This window comes from Oncorhynchus nerka, linkage group LG14 (genome assembly GCF_034236695.1).
Source record: "Oncorhynchus nerka isolate Pitt River linkage group LG14, Oner_Uvic_2.0, whole genome shotgun sequence".
NCBI classification, from domain to species: domain Eukaryota; kingdom Metazoa; phylum Chordata; class Actinopteri; order Salmoniformes; family Salmonidae; genus Oncorhynchus; species Oncorhynchus nerka.
In genome coordinates this window covers 40,698,695-40,717,690 of record NC_088409.1, presented here as the reverse complement: position 1 = coordinate 40,717,690, position 18,996 = coordinate 40,698,695, and the positions used below count along the sequence as shown (strand labels likewise).

Sequence of the window (18,996 nt, the reverse complement as noted above, 5' to 3'; positions counted from 1 at the left end):
AACGTTATGGATAGAAAATGAGCTTACAGTGAGTTGGCAAAAATAGTATGTCCTAGAATGTCCTAGAATAGGCATTCACCAGTATAAATAGGGTTCATCACCAGTATAAATAGGGTTCATCACCAGTATAAATAGGGTTCACCTGTCTGTTTCATGGTTTAAGTGATGTTTTGATTTTATTTTACTAATATGAAGGAGCATGTGGAGCATTGACACTGAACTGTCATACATTTCTACACCAGTAGATGGTGCAACATTTAACATAGTTTACTCAATGTGGAATTCAACCATTTTGTGGTTCTCAAGCATGAATTTAACACAATCTGCTACAATTTAAAGTAACCCAACCTTCCACTGTGCCGCAATTTTTCTTCCAGTTTGTGAAAAAATACATAATTGGGCTGCCCTGAATAAATAAAAGTCCATAAAAAAGGAAACACTGTAGTTGATTACTTTATTGATTTTCACTGTACATGTTCAGTAAAGGGAAACATCTGGAGTTACAGATGTGTTACATGGACATGTATTAACACTTCATATAGACAGACATCTGTCCTTAAAACAAAGAATGGTTATGGTAATAAAACGTACTAAGACACAGAATCAACACTGTCCAAAGCGCCAGAGAAAGGATTAAAAGACAATAGATTCACTTCACTCTATTTCTCCGCTGGCATTATTTATCAGACGGGTAAACTGAACAAAAACAAACCGGTTTAAATCTTTCTAGGATAATGATAATCGCCCGCATGCGATATAGCCACTGTTTATGTCCACATCATAGCAGGGACTCCTGGCTACGAAGGTGGTCATTAAATAAAGTGCTCCAGAGAAACGAAACTCCCATATCAATTTTGAAATCCATGAAAGGCCAAATACAATCAACTCTGCACAGACATGATTCATTGACCGTTTTTAACAATACCCAGTGACTCTAGGCCATCTGCCTTGGTAAAAGAGCTTGTATTTCTCTGCAGTGAGCGATACAGGTTCAGTTGCCTAATTAGTGTTGGCTAGCGTATGAGAGGCTTCTGTTCACTGTTTTCAGAGACACACCAGCTTCAGTAAAAATAATGAGATTGAAGTGAGTGATTGGTAAACAAGAGGTGTGTGTGTGCGCGCACTGATATGCCTGTGTGTATTTGTGACATATATAATAATATGTGTGAGTTTGAGAAAGAGATTTGGGAAACTAATTACTCAAAGTGCTAAGTGAGAAGCAGCAGGCTGCGGATGAGGCGGCACAACACAGTTTATGTTTGGCACAGTCAATATCCTGCATCAGTGCAATGCAGCAGGCAGATCCTCCTGAGACCTCGAGACAACAAACGTACAGCCACCCCCAGAGAGAAAGATGGAACCTGCAGAACTATGGCTAAAACTGTTCTAAGAACAGCATTATGTAGTCTGTTTTCTACCAATATCTTTAGGCGACAGTGTTTTTTTCCATTTCAAAATTTGCCACAAAGCTCAGTGGCACAGTTCAAAACACAGTAGTGGTTGTATAAGATGGTGCTTCAGTACTGAGATACTACAATCAATAAATGGGAACAATAGACTTGCATTTTGTTGCAACTACATTCATATTACTATGTTATATTCAACATTTGCTCTGAGTAAACCACTCCCTCCCAGCAAACATTCTCTGCCTCCAACATACTACTATTATTTGAGGTCAGGTGCTAAATTAAAAAAAACATCTATTGCTTAAAGAGGAATTTTGTTCCATATCTTCCAAATATGTAAATCATTAATTTCAGTCTTTCTCCCCAGAGTATGGTGGCTGCTCAAAGTGTTCTACTTCACAAAAGGAGCCTATCAAATTATGTAAAGCGCTTGTCACAGCATACAGATACAAGTATGAAAATAACCCCTTTGAGAATTATGCATTGGATTTTCCCATTGAGAATAGGTTAGTTAAAGCAGTCAACGAGTTACATCATTGTATAACCACAGTATTACGGAAACCCAGAGAGGACATATGATTTTTTTTTTAAAGTTCCCTCGTTATGTCGAGATCAAGACATATTAATTTCATAACAAACGTTGTTTTGTCGAGATCACGAGATAATCAAAAGTACAACGCATCATCCATTCATTTCTTCAGATGCACGATAACCACTTCATCAAGGAGCCCTGTGGCTGTGTTGATCGCAAAGTGAGGCATTTAAGCCCTGAACGATGCCTGACACATTTACAGTGGGTGAGCTGCATTCCTGACAGGCTGATCAGATTACATTTCAGCCTCAGAAGCTGATAAATCAGGATGCTGCCTTGTAGGCTGTTTCATAGGTAAGGCTCCTTGCAGGCAGATTAGCCGTCAGCGCTGTAAAGACTGATGCATACAATCCAAAGTGGGTGAGCTCTATTTCTGGCAAGTTGATCAGATTCAATAGAAGCCTCCGAGGCTGATAAATCAGGGTGCTGCCTTGTAGGCTGTTTCATATGTAAGGCTCCTTGCAGACACCCTACTAGGCAGCATCCTGACTTATCAGCCTCTGAGGCTGCTACTGAATCAAATCAGCCTGCCAGGAAACGAGCGCACTCAATCTTGATCATATACATAATGCACTGACTGCTAATCTGCCTGCAAGAAGCGGTACCTATGAAACACCCTACAAGGTGGAATCTGAGACTGCTATTGAATCTGATCAAGCTCTGAGGAAGAAATATAATCTTATCAGTCAGGAATTGAGCTCGCACACGCTGTAAATTGTAATATTATCCATAAAACATGAAGTGCCCCTTACAATTATACACATTAGTTATGCAAGCTAACAACCAGCATATATAACAAGCTAGCTAGCTAATAAGACTACCTAGCTAACACACTCACAAGACTAGCTGCATTGTTGCTTGCATGCAATTGGCATACCACCTGGGAAACAAGCCAGCCTTTCAGGTATCATTCAGGGCTCAAATGCCCCATGAAGGCTAAGATGCCCCAAGCGCTCTTTTATTTTGAACCTTTATTTAACTAGGCAAGTCAGTTAAAAACACATTCTTATTATAATGACAGCCTAGGAACAGTGGGTTCACTGTCTTGTTCCAGGGCAGAACGACATATTTTTACTTTGTCAGCTCAGGGATTTGATGTAGCAACCTTTCAGTTACTGGCCCAATGCTCTAACCACTAGGCTACCTGCCACTCTTAGCTCAAGGTAAGGGACATTTAGCTTGCTAACATTCTAATTTATAAACTGTCAATGAGCAACATGTTAACATGAAATGTACCATCCCTTAGTGTTGCAATCAATAAAAATATATGTGCTGATCCACCATGGACTCTACCGCCTCTGCCATAATGTCAGTCTATCATCAATGCGTCTACTCCTATTTATAGAGTTCATCTCGTGATGTCGACAAAACAACTTTTGTTATGTCGTGTTCACGAGATAAGTAAGTTATCTCGCCATGACAAGGATTTTTTTATTGTCCTCTCGGGACTTCCGCACAGTATAAAACCTTGAACCATCAAGAATAACTTTCATATACATAGGCAGCAATGGTGGAAATCAGCATTTGCGGAGCAATAAAATACTTAACACACAGTACTCATATAATCACAAGCTTTTTCTCATATAGCAAACTACAAAATGCCACTAACTCTACATGTCATCTACTCAATTCTAATTTGGCCTCACCTGCCACTGAATGATGTTTAATGTCTGATACTATCCAATAAAATTATGCAAAAACTGCCTTTACTGCAGAGGACTTGCCGAGACACAGTGATGTTCGAGGATGAGCTCATGTTCTTCTACCTACTTCCTGTCAAAAATATGACTTCTTGTCAAAATGATGACACTTCCTCCCAGCATCAAAGTAAGGCTTGGCCACCTCATTCACAGTTTCAAGTCAACATAATTGATCAGTTTTGCTTCCACTGCAAATTGTGCTTAGGAGGTATGTCCCAGAATTGTTAAGGCTTTTTTCTACACAATACCAGACATTTTCTAAATACTATCCTATACTTATGACATTCAACAGGATGTTTGGATGTTAGAGCAGTATTCAAGCTTCAAATATTCACAAAGTAGGACAATCAAGTTTAAAAATAAGTTGAGAAATTGGCCTGATATTGTATTTAACGCAACTCATGAGATGTCATCTCTTGGGTGGAACAGGCAAGGTTCGCAAAGCACATCTTGTGGTTTGAATCTGTATTTAAAATTCAGACTAAGACATGATATTATAGTTTGTCTTTCCATAAAACCCATATTGATGTTAATGTATTAATTAAGTTTAAATGTTGTGTATTTTCAGTTTGTTTTAGGTATTTTTTGTTTGTTTAAACAGTACAGTATTGGTTAGTATGGTAAGCCCATATATAATTAAAAAATAAGTGGCTTTGTTTATTTTCAGGCATTTCCTGAACAATGTAAATTAAATAAAAAAACACTTTTTCTGAAAACAGTCTCTGTGGGCAACACTGATCGCATTACCCGACCATTAATAGCAATGCTCTGCGAACCTAATCTGGGTATGGTGGCCCCTCCTCTCTTGTCTGACAGAGAGAGGGCCTTAGAGGCTAAGGGGTTAGCTTTAGCATTTGCAATGGTTACAGGAGCCAGAGGGTGGCTGCAGCAAGCAGGAGGCAGGGCCCCAGGGTGGAGGCCAAGGAGGCAGGCAGAGGCCCACTGTTGATCACCAGCCTGTAGGAGACCACCTCCACCTTGTAGCCGTTCTCCGTGGCCATGCAGCGGAACACCCCCTGCTTAAGGGGCAGGCCAGGGGTGGGTTCCAGCACACAGGAGTCTCCAATGATGAAGCAGGGGTAGTGCTGGATACAGTTGTCCTTCTCCCAGCGGTAGGTGGCGTGAAAGGAGCGCACGGGGCAGGGGAGGTTAACGGGGCCGTCCGAGTCAATCACCACCTGTTTGGGGTTTGTCCTATGGGTCTTCGGTGCTGTGGGGGTTCAGATGGCACAGCCTGGTTAACATTGATCTCACCCAAATGAAATACTTACTTATGGGCTCCCTAGACTAGAGAGTAGCCTATGGTTTCATACCTATGGATTGTTTACATATATACGGTAACAATCATGGGTGAGTTCAAAATGGGAATGGAAGGACAGGATTGGCAGGACTGCTGCATTATGTGACAAATGTGTGGGTAAGAGGCCACACTAATAGTTGTGAAAAAATATACAGGTTATTGTAAATTATAACTTTGCTCTCAGTTAGTAGGACAATTGTGACTCAAACCCCGGTAAACCTAAAACCAGACTAACATGTACAAACTGACACAGAGATGCATCTATTTTATTCTGTGTTCTGATACTTGCTCTCTCTGGAAAATATCAGCTAAAATAACAGATTAAAATATAATATCTTTATATACGATATTGCATCACCTTTCATCCTCCAATCCCTAAGTTTAAAAAACACTGTTCTAGGAATGGAAGAAAGGGAAACAGTCAACGGATATGCATGACAGCTGCACTGAAGTAATGGAAAAAAGAGACTGCTAACAAAGACAGTACATATCCCATCATTTGTTTGGATTATTAGAGGTTAATAATATGGCTGAAGCTATTGGGCTTTGAAGTGAGGGCAAACTTTGATATTAAACCACCCAATGGGTTTGAGCATCCGCTCAATTATATGATATCATCTTCTGAGTTAGGCTCTGGGGAAAAAATGCCTTATTTCAGTGAATAAAGATACAGAGAGTCAGAGAGGAGGCGGAGGGGCACTCACCAGCAGCTTCACCACAGATAGAGGCATTGGAATGGTCCAGACTCTGAGTGAGTGCCCTACAGTATGAAACAAATTATTGAAGGAACGTCAAATTAGCATGTACCATTTTGAACAATCAACCATTTTATGTGAATGAAACAATTATCATAAAACCTAGAATAGTAGTTGGAACCTCGACACTCGGCAAGAAATGATATGTTATGGCTGGTATTGATTGTTATTTTTTTGGTACACTGCATGTTTTCCATAGGTATCTAAACTGTATTCCAGGAGTGACATCATCACATCTCATACCCAGTGCTGATGTTGTATCCAGCTGGGATGGGTGTGCACCTCCTCCTGGCTGCGTCCCAACCACAATAGGGATCCCGAGACAGAATGCACTCCCGGCAACTGTCTCCATAGCGACCGCAGTCAGCCAATGGTATGCGCTGGACCTCCATTGCCGTGCCCACATAAAGGTGGCCCTGGGGGAGAAGGCAGGGAGACACACAGTGGTTATCACTAGAAGTGCATTGTTTAAATGGATTGGACTGCAGCTACGTCATAAACCAATTCTTCTACGGATATTAGTGTGAGCTGCTAAGGAGTGTTCGCTGAGGGTCTCACAGTACCTTCTTAGAGTCGATGGCCATGCTTAGAACAGGACCCTCATTGTGGAAAAGGGAGTACTGGGATATGATAAAGGCCTCCTCGATAGTGTGCAGAACCTTGAGCACTTTCCCCTGTTCTATCACCAGAAAGAGAGAGAACATTATCAGAGGAGAGAGAGACACCATGGTCGAGACCTGTTCCTTTTTATGTATCCCGGAAACTCAGTGACTATTTTTGATTGAATATGGCCCCAGGTTTATAATAGCACATGCTGCCTTTTTCCTCTACTGGTCAATTCATCAGTGGGTGACTTACGGAGAGGAGCCGGCCTGTCCTCTCTTATCTCCTCCCCACATTGAGAGGCTATTACTTCCCACAGAAGACTAACTGCTCTAGTTTGTTATTAGGCCACCTCAGAGACCCATGGCTCTGTTCACAACTCTATCACTACTTTCCCTGTGGTAGCGACTGACTTCTTTATCAGAGCACATCCATTAGGCTGTAGCTACTTTTTATTTTATTTTAAATTCAGTCAATTTATCTGGGATTCATGCCAAAAATGCACTCTTATAATAAGCCCCAACTCATGCCAGCATTGAGCAAACAACTTGTTTATTTACTTTTTCAAGGAGACTACGTCTTCTAAAAGATAACTTTTAAATAGGTTACACCAAACGCCTTTACATGGGATACAGCTTGACGGCAAAAACACACACACACACACACACACACACACACACACACACACGCACACACACACACGCACACACACACACCTGTTCCCAGGTACAGCACACTATAGTGCTCGTCGTTTACTGCTAGTACAATGGCAGCGACAGTGTGTGTGAAGTGATCGTCGGTGGGCAGGTTCAGCGGAGCACCCCCGACCGGACGAATCACGTCCTCAATCTCCGGGTGGTCCCTGATCACCACTAGGGTCTTAGGGTTGTGGGCTGCCGTGGAGTTCTTGAAGGCACACTGGGACAGGAAGTGATGTAATGAAAGTTATGTAATCAGGAAGGGAGACAGACTTAGGCTGTGGCTTTGCCTTAAACAATAATTTCACAACCAGCGTCTGTCATCTGCAATTGTTCCAAAATAGAAACACAACTTCCCCAAAATTGACGGACTCACATGCATGAGCTTATGCAATTGGCCTTTGTAAAATGACTTTGATTGGCATTATAAAACGTTAATTAAAAGAAAGTTCATTTAACTGATTCAGTGGGTGTCTTACTGTGCCAGGGCGATGTCCAATCAGAGGACTGCTGTAGCCCTTCAGTTTGGATGTGGCGAAGGCCTGGTCAATGTCCTCGATGGAGTAAGCACATATCACTGTTGTGTCCCTGGTCAACCAAACAATACAACACTTAAAAGCCTTCCTTCCTTCTACTTACTTAATTCAAACTTAATGTGAATCGGAATGTTGTTAGCAATTCAATCACAGACTGATTACTATGACTGATTACTATGACTCTCTAAAAGGATGTAAAAGATTTAAGGCCGCTCAAATATGCTAATAAAAGCACTCAAGCTCAAAAATAATTGGCCGCCTCCACAGAGCATAGCCCACTTCTGATTCAGAGGGGTTGGGTTAAATGCAGAAGACACATTTCAGTTGAAGGCATTCAGTTGTACAACTGACTAGGTATCCCCCTGTTCCTTTCCCTTTGAAATACAATCAAATATTTTCCTCACTGAAACTTTTCATTGCTGTCCATGTCTATCCAGCTCCTGTGCCCCATTTGGATGTGCTCTGCATAATTCCTCCTTTCCTCTGATTATGTTGTTTGTGCAGCTCATTCCTCTCCTGCATTTTAAGCATGATACAGTCTTAAGCAGCCATAAGGGTTGGAGGGTGTTTAAGGTGTAAGGTGTCTACTCACCAGGCGTTGGCAAACAGGCCGTACATGACCCCAGTCCTCTTCTCGTGGGCCACGTCAGACAGCACAAAGGCCTGTCTGATGTTGTTGTACTGCTGGGGGGTGCTACCCGCACCACACATCACCCTGGCCTTCAGGAAGGTAGTCCACGAGTCCGCCAGCAGGTTCTTTATGCCCCCCTCGTCCACCTGGAGACGGACACACAGTATACAACAGTACACCATAACATTAAAGCTGGAAACCTTAGCGGTGAAACTGCCAGGTTCGTTTGCAATATTACAACAACAAAGATGTTACTTCAAACAACAAACCCAGTTTTGTCTCCCCTCTCATCATTGCACGGACGAACATCAGAGTATGTGCTACGTTTTCTTTTTACCATGAGGCTGGATGCTCATCTCTTCTGTTTAAAAAAAACCTCAACAATAACAAATGTGCATGGGGTGACCAGTGGTGCTGTTTCTCCTTTCGCGGAGCTCAGCTTTAATACGCAATAACGTTGCAATGCAGCGGATATAGTGATGTTGTTGTGGTTACCATGCAGATTCGGCCGATGCGCGACCTGTAGGGCTCCTCGTCCACCATGGCCGTCTTGTTGATCTCACTGAAGAAGAAGTAGATCTCCTCCTTGTGTTTCTGAGAGGCTGGCATCACTGCTGCTCCACCAAACTGGGGGCCTGCAACAGGAGAGAGAAAGGACTTCCACCAGTGCTTGAAGTGGACTGAAATAATACTCGTTATATTTGGGAGCTGGTACTCATCACTATTTAACAGGCACTATGTTATAAGCGCTAATACTCAATCAGGTAGTGAAACATTTGAGGCCAGTGAGCACCAGGCCAACTCAGTCACTGGTTGTAACTATCTGGGCCCATTTCAAACTAATGCATTTCATTCTAGCAGGGCCATCTAGTGTGTACGGAGATAAAGGTATGTGTATTTAAAAAATACATTGTGATAAAAGTGTTTGCTTGGAAGTTTAATAGGCTAATAAAGACTTCCAGTACATAATACAGGGAGTTCAAACATTGTATGACTATCATAACTGTGAACTTAACTTATGATCTTTAAAATGGAAGAATTCATAGGGATTACATTTCTCCATGCAGAGTGTTACAGTTACAAGATATTAGATCGTATAGACTTGCTATTTCCATGCTCATCCATTCCAGTGCCTCATGCAGCTCTCCTACATCATTATAGTCCCATGTTGCCTCATCCCACTCACTCTGCAGCCACTTGGTCTCAGTCTTCAGGAGCTTCTGAGTGCCGTAGGTCCGGCGGATAGAGCCAGGGTGACGCCCCACTGCTGACAGAGCAGAGTATAGATTCCCATCTGAGAGCGAGAGAGAGGGGGGTAAAGATAAAGAGAGAGATAAAGAGGAGAGAGGGAGAGAGAGAAAAACAGAAGTTAGAGTGAGAGATAAAAAAATAAGTCAACAGAAGACAGCTGACTGCGCCAACACCCTCCCATAACCGTATTACAATTACCCCACTTAGGGCACTGTCTCCATGGCAATAAGGGAGGTAATTTGGATCAAGACATTAATGGTTCAATGAGAACTGAACGTTATCAGAATGCTGCACCACTCTAGCAAATGGCTCATTGGTTCATCACTCCAGTCCAGCCTGGTCTGCGCTATCACAGAACCTGCTATACAAAGTAACCTTGCCATGATTCCGATAATACTGTGAGTTACAGCTTCGCTACATGTCGTGAATCATCTGTAGTACTATAGTACCATTTTAAACAGATCTCCTATCCCATACCAAAGCCAATGTTGAGGATCTGATTGGTCTGTATAATTATGAACATAATGGCTGGATGGAGGGGTGAGGGATGGGTTTGGTATTGTGCCAATAGCAGAGTTTCCATGGATGTTTGGCTGGAGTGTCTGTCTGTCCTCTCATCGTACCTGCGGACAGACTGACGGACCTCTGGGAGGGGTAGGGAGGGGAGATGTCAGAGGCTGGTGCCATCTGTCCATTGGTGGGGGCGTCAGTCAGCACAGTGTCATTTACCTATGGAGAGGAAATTACATCACAACCTCACAAGCCATATCCTGAATGCTCTTACCTCCTTGTATACAGTACAAATAGAGATATAAGTTAAAGTTTTTATTGAACACTATTACCAACTTTTATAAAAGTGATACAGGAGATAAGTAAGATGAAAGTGTGACCGTTGTGAGAACACTAAACACATGTTGAAGACAATAGCTATTCTATTCATCATCATGTCATCTTACCAGCAGCCAGCATTTGGGGGTTCCTGCATTTGTCCCGCATACCACAAAAGTGTCATTGACTTTCTGAATGACTGTTATGAAATTGTCACACTCCAACTGTAGCAGAGAGAGAGAGAGAGAGAGAGAGAATATTGGAACTGATTCATTTTCCCTAATTTGGCAGATAGCGCAACAATTACCTCTGCAGTACTGAGGGAATGCATTGTCTGCATAACTTCATATGCATTGCATCACTTATTCATTAAGTACACTGGCAGGACTTTTATCTCAAGAGAAACTTCCAGATGTAATTTGTTTCTGAATACCAAATACAGCATTGTACCGTTACCCTGTCCCAACCTTTAACCTTTGGGACAGTTTCTACTGGTGTCGATATCATGTTGATATTATGTCTCCGTTTAATTAATATTCTCAGTAGCAACAAACTTTCCTCACTGTAATGATGGTGATAATGATGACGAAGATTGATGATGAGGATGATGGTGGTGACCACCTACCTTTGGTGGGTCTGACTTGGCGATGCAAGCTGCCTTTGCGTTTTCATCGGTTACCACAGGGATCTGTAATAATATAAGATACATTCCAGTATGTCATACAATTTATCCATAACTCATATGCAAATTAGGCCTTTTTAAATACTCAATTAACTGCAATCAGATTCAGTGCTGATTGAAAAAGACAAAAGTCTGGTCCTGTACCATAAACGAACAAAGGGAGGATTACTTTACTGTCTCTAATATTTGATCAACTAAGCGTAACTATAGGGCACAGACAATCAGAAGTCACAACACAAATGATAGGCTACCTTCTGCTCATGTTTGTCGAGTCAACGTTGACATTATTAGCTCAGTGTATTATCTCTATTGTATTATGGTATCCCAGGAGGTCTACCCCGAGGGGTGGTAATGGAGGGAAGGTACGTGAGCCGATGCTGGCTCCCTCTGCTGGGAGTATGCGAGCTGGGCACACCGACACAGATAGCTCCAAGTGGAGGTATTTAGTGGAAAGTGCCAACCAGCCGTGGAGGCCAAATAAAAGGAGCACTGTGGCACACCACGAGGGAGAGACCGACACCGAGCAAAAGCAGAGAAGAAGGACTGAGCCAAACCTAAGTGAATTTTCTTTGTTATGTTTATTTTCTGTCTTAGTAAAGTTGTTTTTGCGGACATAAACCTCCCTGTCTCTGTGTCAATCTCTGCACGCTCAACCCAACACCCCACGGTTTACCACATACGGTGGAGAATGTGGGCTACTCAGTAGCTTTAGCTGCAGTGGGGTCAAGTGTACAGAGATTACCATGGAGGAGCTGGTGGCTCAGTTCATCCTCAGCCAGCAGAAGCAACAGGCTCTCCAGGAGCAAGCACTGGAGGAGCAGCACCAACAAAACTGCAGACTGGCAGTGGAGGTAGCCCAGTTGAAGGTTGGGAGGGCTCAGGAGTCTGGCACAAATCAGTTCCTGGTTCAGTTAAAGGAGGAAAATGACGTAGAGTCGTATTTGTGCACCTTCGAGAAGACGGCACAGAGGGAAGGATGGCCCAAGCCCAAATGGGCCAGCCTGTTGGCACCCTACCTCTCTGGGAAGGCCCAGAAGGCCTACTTTGATTTGAACGCTGACCAGGCCGCGAATTATGAGTGACTCAAATGGGAGATCCTGAGCCATTATGGGTTCAGCCTCGCCCGCCGTGCACAACTGGTCCACGACTGGACCTTTGACCCCACCCTTTCCCCCCGTGCTCAGATGAGCGACCTGGTGCACCTGACCAAGGGCTGGCTACTGACGAAGTACCGTCCCCCCTGATGCTCGACAAGCTCGTCCTGGATCAATACCTTCGGGTCCTGCCATACGAGATGAAGAATACGGTGAACATGCAGAACCCCCAGAGCCTGGAGGAATTGCTGACCACTGTAGAAATTCACCAGAACACCCAGGACCTTCTACGGGCCCGAGCAGAGAGAGGGGGGACGAACAACACAAAGAGAGGCGAGGGGCTGAAGGGGGCCTGGACGGAACCAGCAGAGGCTGTGAAGAAGGAGGTTGACCCAAACCGACAACTTCGGCGGCTGCTGGACCCAGATCAGAGACGCTGTTATGAGTGTGGTGAGCAGGGGCACCTCGCGTGGAGCTGTCCCAGCCGGGAGGAGGCCATGCCCACCGCATCCCCCAGCTCTGGGGTAACCCGGGTGGCGAGTTAGGTCACCTCCTGTTGGGCGCACACAAAGACAGCTTCATGGAGGTGGAGGCCCTAGACGGACCTCCCGACTCGGGAATCCTCACAGGTCAGTTTGGGACGGCCCAGTTAGAAGACCCCAATCTCCAGAACGCTAGGGGCCAGGTGATTGCGGTGGATGGCGTACTATTACCTGGGGTAAGTGTTTGGCGTTACCCCCACTTCGCAATCAAGCATAATTTATTGTATCAGGCAGTAAACCATAATGGGGAGGCAAAAGACTTGTTACTCATATCCAGCCAGTATGTTAGGACTGTGTTGCAACTTGCCCACACCCACCTGCTTGGGGCACACCTGGGATGGAGAAAAGAACCGGTTCCACTGGCCCGGAGTCAAGTGTGCCATGGAGGACTACTACCATAGTTGCCCGGAGTGCCATATCACAGCTCCAAGGGTACAGTATAGAAACCCTTTGGTTCCCTTGCCCATCATAGGAGTGCCATTCGAGTGGGTGGCAATGGATCTGGTGGGTCTGTTGGTGAAGACCGCGAGGGGACACCAATACATCTTGGTAATCGTGGATTACACCACCCGGTATCCTGAGGCAATCCCGCTATGCATGGCGGCAGCAAAAGGTATCGCATGGGAGCTCTTCCATTTATTTAGCCGGGTGGGTATTCCGCGGGAAATCCTGACGGACCAGGGCACCGCGTTCATGTCTCGTGTGACGAAAGATGTCTGCAATCTGTTACGAATAAAACAGGTGAGGACCAGTGTTTACCATCCACAAATGGACGGGTTTCAATAAGACCCTAAAACAGATGCTGAAGAAGGTCATCGAGAGAGACGGGAGGAACTGGGACCAGCTGCTGCCCCACCTGATGTTTTCAGTTCGCGAGGTACCCCATTCATCCACTGGGTTCTCCCCCTTTGAGCTCCTGTATGGCCGTCAGCCCCGCGAGCTGCTGGACCTAGACAAGGAGGTCTGGGAATAGCAGCCGACCCCCCCTTCGCAGCATAGTCGAACATGTGGAGGAGATGAGGGGGAGGATGACGGCGACTTGGCCAGTGGTGAGAGAGCACATGGCCCAGGCGCAACATACCCAGGAGCGTGTCTCGAACCGGGGGGCCCAACCACGACAGTTCCAACCAGGTGAGAAGGTCTTGGTGCTGATTCCTACAATGGAGAGTAAATTCCTGGCTACGTGGCATGGGCCCTACGACATCGTTGAGCGGGTAAGCGACGTCAACTATAAAGTCCGCCAACTGGGGCAGATAAAACCCCTCCAGCTTTACCATGTGAACTTACTGAAGAAAGGGCACGCACGCGAGGCGCTGTGCGTAACGTGGACCCGGTCACAGCATGGCACGCTCTCTGTCGAAGTTGCAATGGGGGAAGACCTCAGCCCGACCCAACGACAAGAGCTCCGAGAGTTAGTCCAACAGAATATGGCCGTGTTCTCCGAGGTGCCAGGGCGCACGGATCTCGTGGAACATCATATCCACACACGTCTGGGAGAAAAAGTGCATAAGTGGCCATACTGGTTACCAGAAGCCCGGAGGGTGGCGGACCAGCGGGAAGTGACAACAATGCTAGAAATGGGGGTACTGGAGGAGTCCCACAGTGAGTGGTCTAGCCCCATAGTGCTGTTTCCGAAACGGGATGTAAGCGTCCGCTTCTTCAATGACTTCCGGGGTCTGAACGAGGTCAGTAAGTTCGATGCCTACCCCATGCCCCGGGTGGACAAAGTGATTGACCGCTTGGGGAGGGCGAGATACGTCAGCACCTTGGACCTGACAAAGGGGTCCTAGCAGGTGCCACTGGCAGCGGCCTCCCGGGAGAAGACTGACTTCTCCACCCCGGGGGGCTATACCACTACCGAGTTCTGTTTTCGGGCTCCACGGGGCACCAGTGACCTTTCAGCGACTCATGGTCCGCGTCCTGCGGCCGCACAGTGAGTATGCAGCAGCTTATCTGGATGACCTAATTGTGCACAGTGACAGTTGGGAGTCACATCTTTGCAGGTTACAGGTAGTGGTTGATGCGCTAAGGGATGCAGGTCTGACCGCGAACCCCCACAAGTGCAAGCTGGGCTACGCCGAGGTGGAGTACCTGGGCTATCAGATCGGGAGGGGAAATGTGAAACCCTAATAAAAATACATTTAAAAAATAAAATATAATTCAAAAAAGCTGCCAGTCCCCTGAACCAAGAGGCAGGTGAAGTCATTCCTGGGGTTAGCAGGATACTACAGTAGATTTGTACCTAACTTTGCCGCAATAGCTTCTCCCCTCACAGACTTAACAAAAGCATAACTACCCCAGACGGTGCAATGGACGGAGGACACAGAGGCAGTGTTCCAGGCCCTGAAGGATGCGCTATGTTTGCACCCGGTACGTGAGCTGGGCACACCGACACAGATAGCTCCAAGTGGAGGTAATTAGGGGAAAGTGCCAACCAACCGTGGAGGCCAAATAAAAGGAGCACTGTGGCACACCACGAGGGAGAGAACGGGGAGAGACCGACACCGAGCAAAAGCAGAGAAGAAGGACCCGAGCCAAACCTAAGTGAATTTTCTTTGTTTATGTTTATTTTCTGTCTTAGTAAAGTTGTTTTTGCGGACAAAAACCTCCCTGTCTCTGTGTCAATCTCTGCACGCTCAACCCAACACCCCACGGTTTACGACAGTATGTTGACCTCATAAGCCCACACTATATAATCACTTCCTTCCGATTAGACAGAGATGAGATCTGCTCTATAAATGTATGCATGACCCATCTCGTGCTACGGACTCTGTTGAACTAGGTCGACAGCTGCTGCCTCCTCTTTAAGCCAGTCTCCTGTGCCTGCATTGGGTTACTGTGTCACCACCACCGAGTATCGCTGTTCATCTCTATGGTTACCAGCAACTCACCTGCAGGTCGCGGACCCCCCTGTCAGTGAAAGTCAGCACGTAGATCACTGTCTGGCCCCCCACGTACAGCACATTTGTGCCCTCCTGGTGGTACACTGACATGTAGTTCTCCGGTTTCGAGAAGTGGTACCTGGCCGGCTCTGTGGGCCATATCAAAGTAAATTAGGAGAAGGTGTTGTTACAAATTCGTTATATGATATACGAGTAGATCAGTGTCATTCATTAATTGGATTTAACAAGAATGTATTAATTGAGCTCTTTGGTGTGGTCATGTAACGTTTAAAATAAAATTCAAAAAGCTGCCAGTCTACCTTTTGGCCCAAGCCTTTTAGTTTTGATATGAGGCTAAAGCTGTACAGATCAGAGAGAGAGTCTGTACTGAAATTGAATTGGTTGCCATGGTTAATGTCAATTTACCCTCGGGACTCCTATTCCTACAGGCACAAGCAAATCTGACACTAGTGTGTCTACCAATTCAGTGACTGACGTTCTCAATGATACAGGAAAGTAGACCACAAGTTCCTAAATTGGCCGACAAAAGAGTGGCAAATGGCGCTGTCCCAGGTGTTTACTTAGGCTCCACGTTGAGAGGAATGTAAATGCTTCATTTTAATCAATCAATTTAATCTTTCTGTTTTGACATGTCTCTGTCGGGTACACTAAGACTGAATGTCGTTAACATGACATCCCTTTATAGGTTTGTATAATATACGTTTGATATGTCAAAATACACCATGTTGTTCTGTATTTGACTGCTGATCTGCCAAGAGGAATACTGTCCTTTACACCTGTAACGACTATAGCGTCCGTGCATCTTAACTTGATAGCCCTGTTTCTATTGATTGTGAATATATGAGACCACTGTGCAAGGTGTGAGGCATGAGTTTGAAAATATAATTGTTAGTTTGCTGCGCAGAATTCTCATAAATATTAATTGGGTTGTGTGGATGTGTGCGCGTGCGCGTGTTTGCGCGCGCTTGTGTTCGCGTGTGTTAATGAGGTCCTGGAGCTAATGCTGCTGCTCTGTCCTCAACAAGCGTCAGCTACTGCAGTACCTACCATCAACGCGTCAGCTCGTGCACCTGCATTGCAGTTCTGCAGCGCGAGCTAAGTATTCACCATAATGCTAGGTTTTAACTGTAATGTAGTGGTTTTGTAATACGTTCACTGACATTGTATGTAAACTTAATGACATTACATGCAGAGCTCCCTCGACACTCTTTTCAATTAGCACGTATCATTTAGCCTTATATTTTGTCTTGAAGACCAAATGAGGTGCAGATCAGAAGAAATATCCGGGCATTGATCACAAATAACAGCTGTCTGATTGGTAAACAACACCAGGACTGCGTTTCCATGACAACTGGCAAACGTCTACCCACTGCGCTAGGTTGAACCTCAGACATGGATTATTAATGACCGAAATGTCAAAACGTGCAAAACTGCGAGCCTGTCAAAACACGTAAAGGACCAATGCAGCCGAATTTGGTGATGGTGACTTCACCAGGCAGGCTAAAATTCCATCCCACCAAACGGCCTTTTTAAACAGGTCTTACACTAAAGGGGCATTATCAAACTTTTTTACAATTTCACAGTATTATTCCAACCTCATATTGTGGAAATATATATATAAAACACAGGCTAAATATGTTTGACTGCACTGGGCCTTTAACATACAGCCTCTGCATTGACATGCTGATGTGCGCTCTGAATTCAAGATTAGATGTCTTCGTAGGAGTGGGTCACTATTGTATAGGACAGGCTACCCGAATAATCAACGCCTAAATAGCAATAATAGGCTATCTTAATTAAGCTAATTTCTTGTAAAACACAATTGGTTCTGAATAATAATTCCCGCTGCCATAAACCTGTTCCAAACGTATGAAGACTTCTGTCCCTTCCATTTAATTACAATGGAATAGGCAACTGGGCCTAAATTAGCCCACATGAAGATGAATCTAATCTAATACACAGTGCTTCATTTATTCCATTTAATCTAATACAAATTGCTTATTTTATTTCCTTTAGTTGAGAACTGGGACGCATAAATTTGACAAATCGGCTATTCAAATTATATAATTATACCAAGTCCAACATGTTTTCTCTCTCAGCACATTATTTGCGTTTCTCTGAGATCCGTTCTCATTGACACAATGTCTTTCATTCTGTCAATTTAATATAGCCTACTATCATTATTAGGCTACATTTCTATTTTGTTGGTATAGCCTGTTTTGTGGAACATTTTACATGATTGTCTGCCTTGAATCATGCATGATGCCATGCATGTATAAACGCGTGATGAGGAAAGTGATGCACTACTTTGATTTTCAAGTAGACTACAGTCTATTGTTCATTGTTAATCTAACTATTTCCATGGAGGAAAAAACAAGGTTCTCGCATATACCCTAATACACAGACAGGGCGTATCTGACCACTCTAAACGCAAATAGCTAAATTAGCACATACCTTTCACAATGAATTTCAGCCGAGGTGACTTTTCGGCAAAAACCATGGAAAAAACGGTCGCCAATATGATATAATTCATCATTCCACGTCCTCAATGTGCCCGAACCCTTTCATGCGTGAATTCCAAAACTCTCTAATAGGTTGACCACACCACTTGCGTCGCGTGCGCGAGCATTGCAAAATAAATGTAGAAATCTATGTTATTCAATTATTGTACCCACACTGCTCAGCGCGTCAACGAGCGTCTGCGTAAAATAGAACTCCTTTCTATTTCTGATGCAGCGTGCCATATCCTCATTGGTTATACCCACATGGGTGATTGAAATAAGAACTGTGTTGCAGGTCAGTGTAGCAATACTATGAATGTTTAGATGCCAATCTCCATTTAAATTCAAAGATGAAAAAGCCTGGAAGGAGGAGAGATGACTAGAAATTATTTGGTTGACTGTTTTATGTGTGGATTAATTGTCGGAGTAGAGGACCTTGTGCATTTCAGGTAAAATAACAACTCAATGTTTATATCCCAGGACAAATTAGCTAGCAACAGCAAGCTAGCTAAATAGGACAAATTAGCTAGAAAATGCAAGCTAGCGAGCTAAATTGCCACAAAAGGTTTAATGCTTTTCGACCTGTCCCAAATTAATGCAATTGGTTCAGAGTTTGTTTTGATATTTTAACTTGCGTGTCGCAATCGCGTTTGGTGTAGGAGGACAAAATAAATGTATGCACGATGGCGCATGATGGTGCACGTGTGCGCAGCCGGTTTGGGTTCCGTGTAATGGTCGCCCCCGTGTGAGTTTTTTTATGCACGTGATGTTAGAACGTTCTCTCCATTCCAGAATGTGATTATTACGCAACAGTACATTTAATCTGCTCTGCCCTCAAATCAAAGCATGCAGCCTGTTTTTATTTATAGGCTGTTTTCAATTTGTCAATTTCAAATTATTTTCTAACCATTTTTTTATTTTATAAGAACAGTTTGAATTGAGGTGTGTTCCGCCTCATTCATTCACATAAAAGT

At 44.3% G+C, this 18,996-nt stretch overlaps 1 protein-coding gene across 1 annotated transcript; it reads right to left on the bottom strand.

Annotated features, from left to right (window-relative positions):
- Window positions 1-435: 435 nt before the first annotated feature.
- On the bottom strand, window positions 436-18,305 carry si:ch211-113g11.6 (uncharacterized protein LOC559008 homolog). Its single transcript, XM_029679657.2, has 14 exons — window positions 17,976-18,305; window positions 15,510-15,649; window positions 10,926-10,988; window positions 10,429-10,524; window positions 10,096-10,201; window positions 9,408-9,515; window positions 8,717-8,856; window positions 8,183-8,367; window positions 7,534-7,642; window positions 7,073-7,274; window positions 6,317-6,432; window positions 5,997-6,169; window positions 5,703-5,758; window positions 436-4,908 (listed from the first exon to the last, which is right to left on the bottom strand). Exons 1-14 carry the CDS (start codon window positions 18,055-18,057, stop codon window positions 4,562-4,564), a joined length of 1,923 nt encoding a protein of 640 aa, XP_029535517.1. The 5' UTR covers window positions 18,058-18,305; the 3' UTR covers window positions 436-4,561.
- Window positions 18,306-18,996: the final 691 nt, after the last annotated feature.

Bases quoted from the DNA above. Each gene is read 5' to 3' on its own strand.
- si:ch211-113g11.6 (XM_029679657.2), bottom strand. From the start codon at position 18,057: ATGATGAATTATATCATATTGGCGACCGTTTTTTCCATGGTTTTTGCC. The intron at 10,525-10,925 runs GTAGGTGGTCAC...TCTCTGCTACAG, and splicing joins CCAAGTCAGACCCACCAAAG to TTGGAGTGTGACAATTTCAT. The intron at 5,759-5,996 runs GTATGAGATGTG...TTCATACTGTAG, and splicing joins GGATACAACATCAGCACTGG to GGCACTCACTCAGAGTCTGG.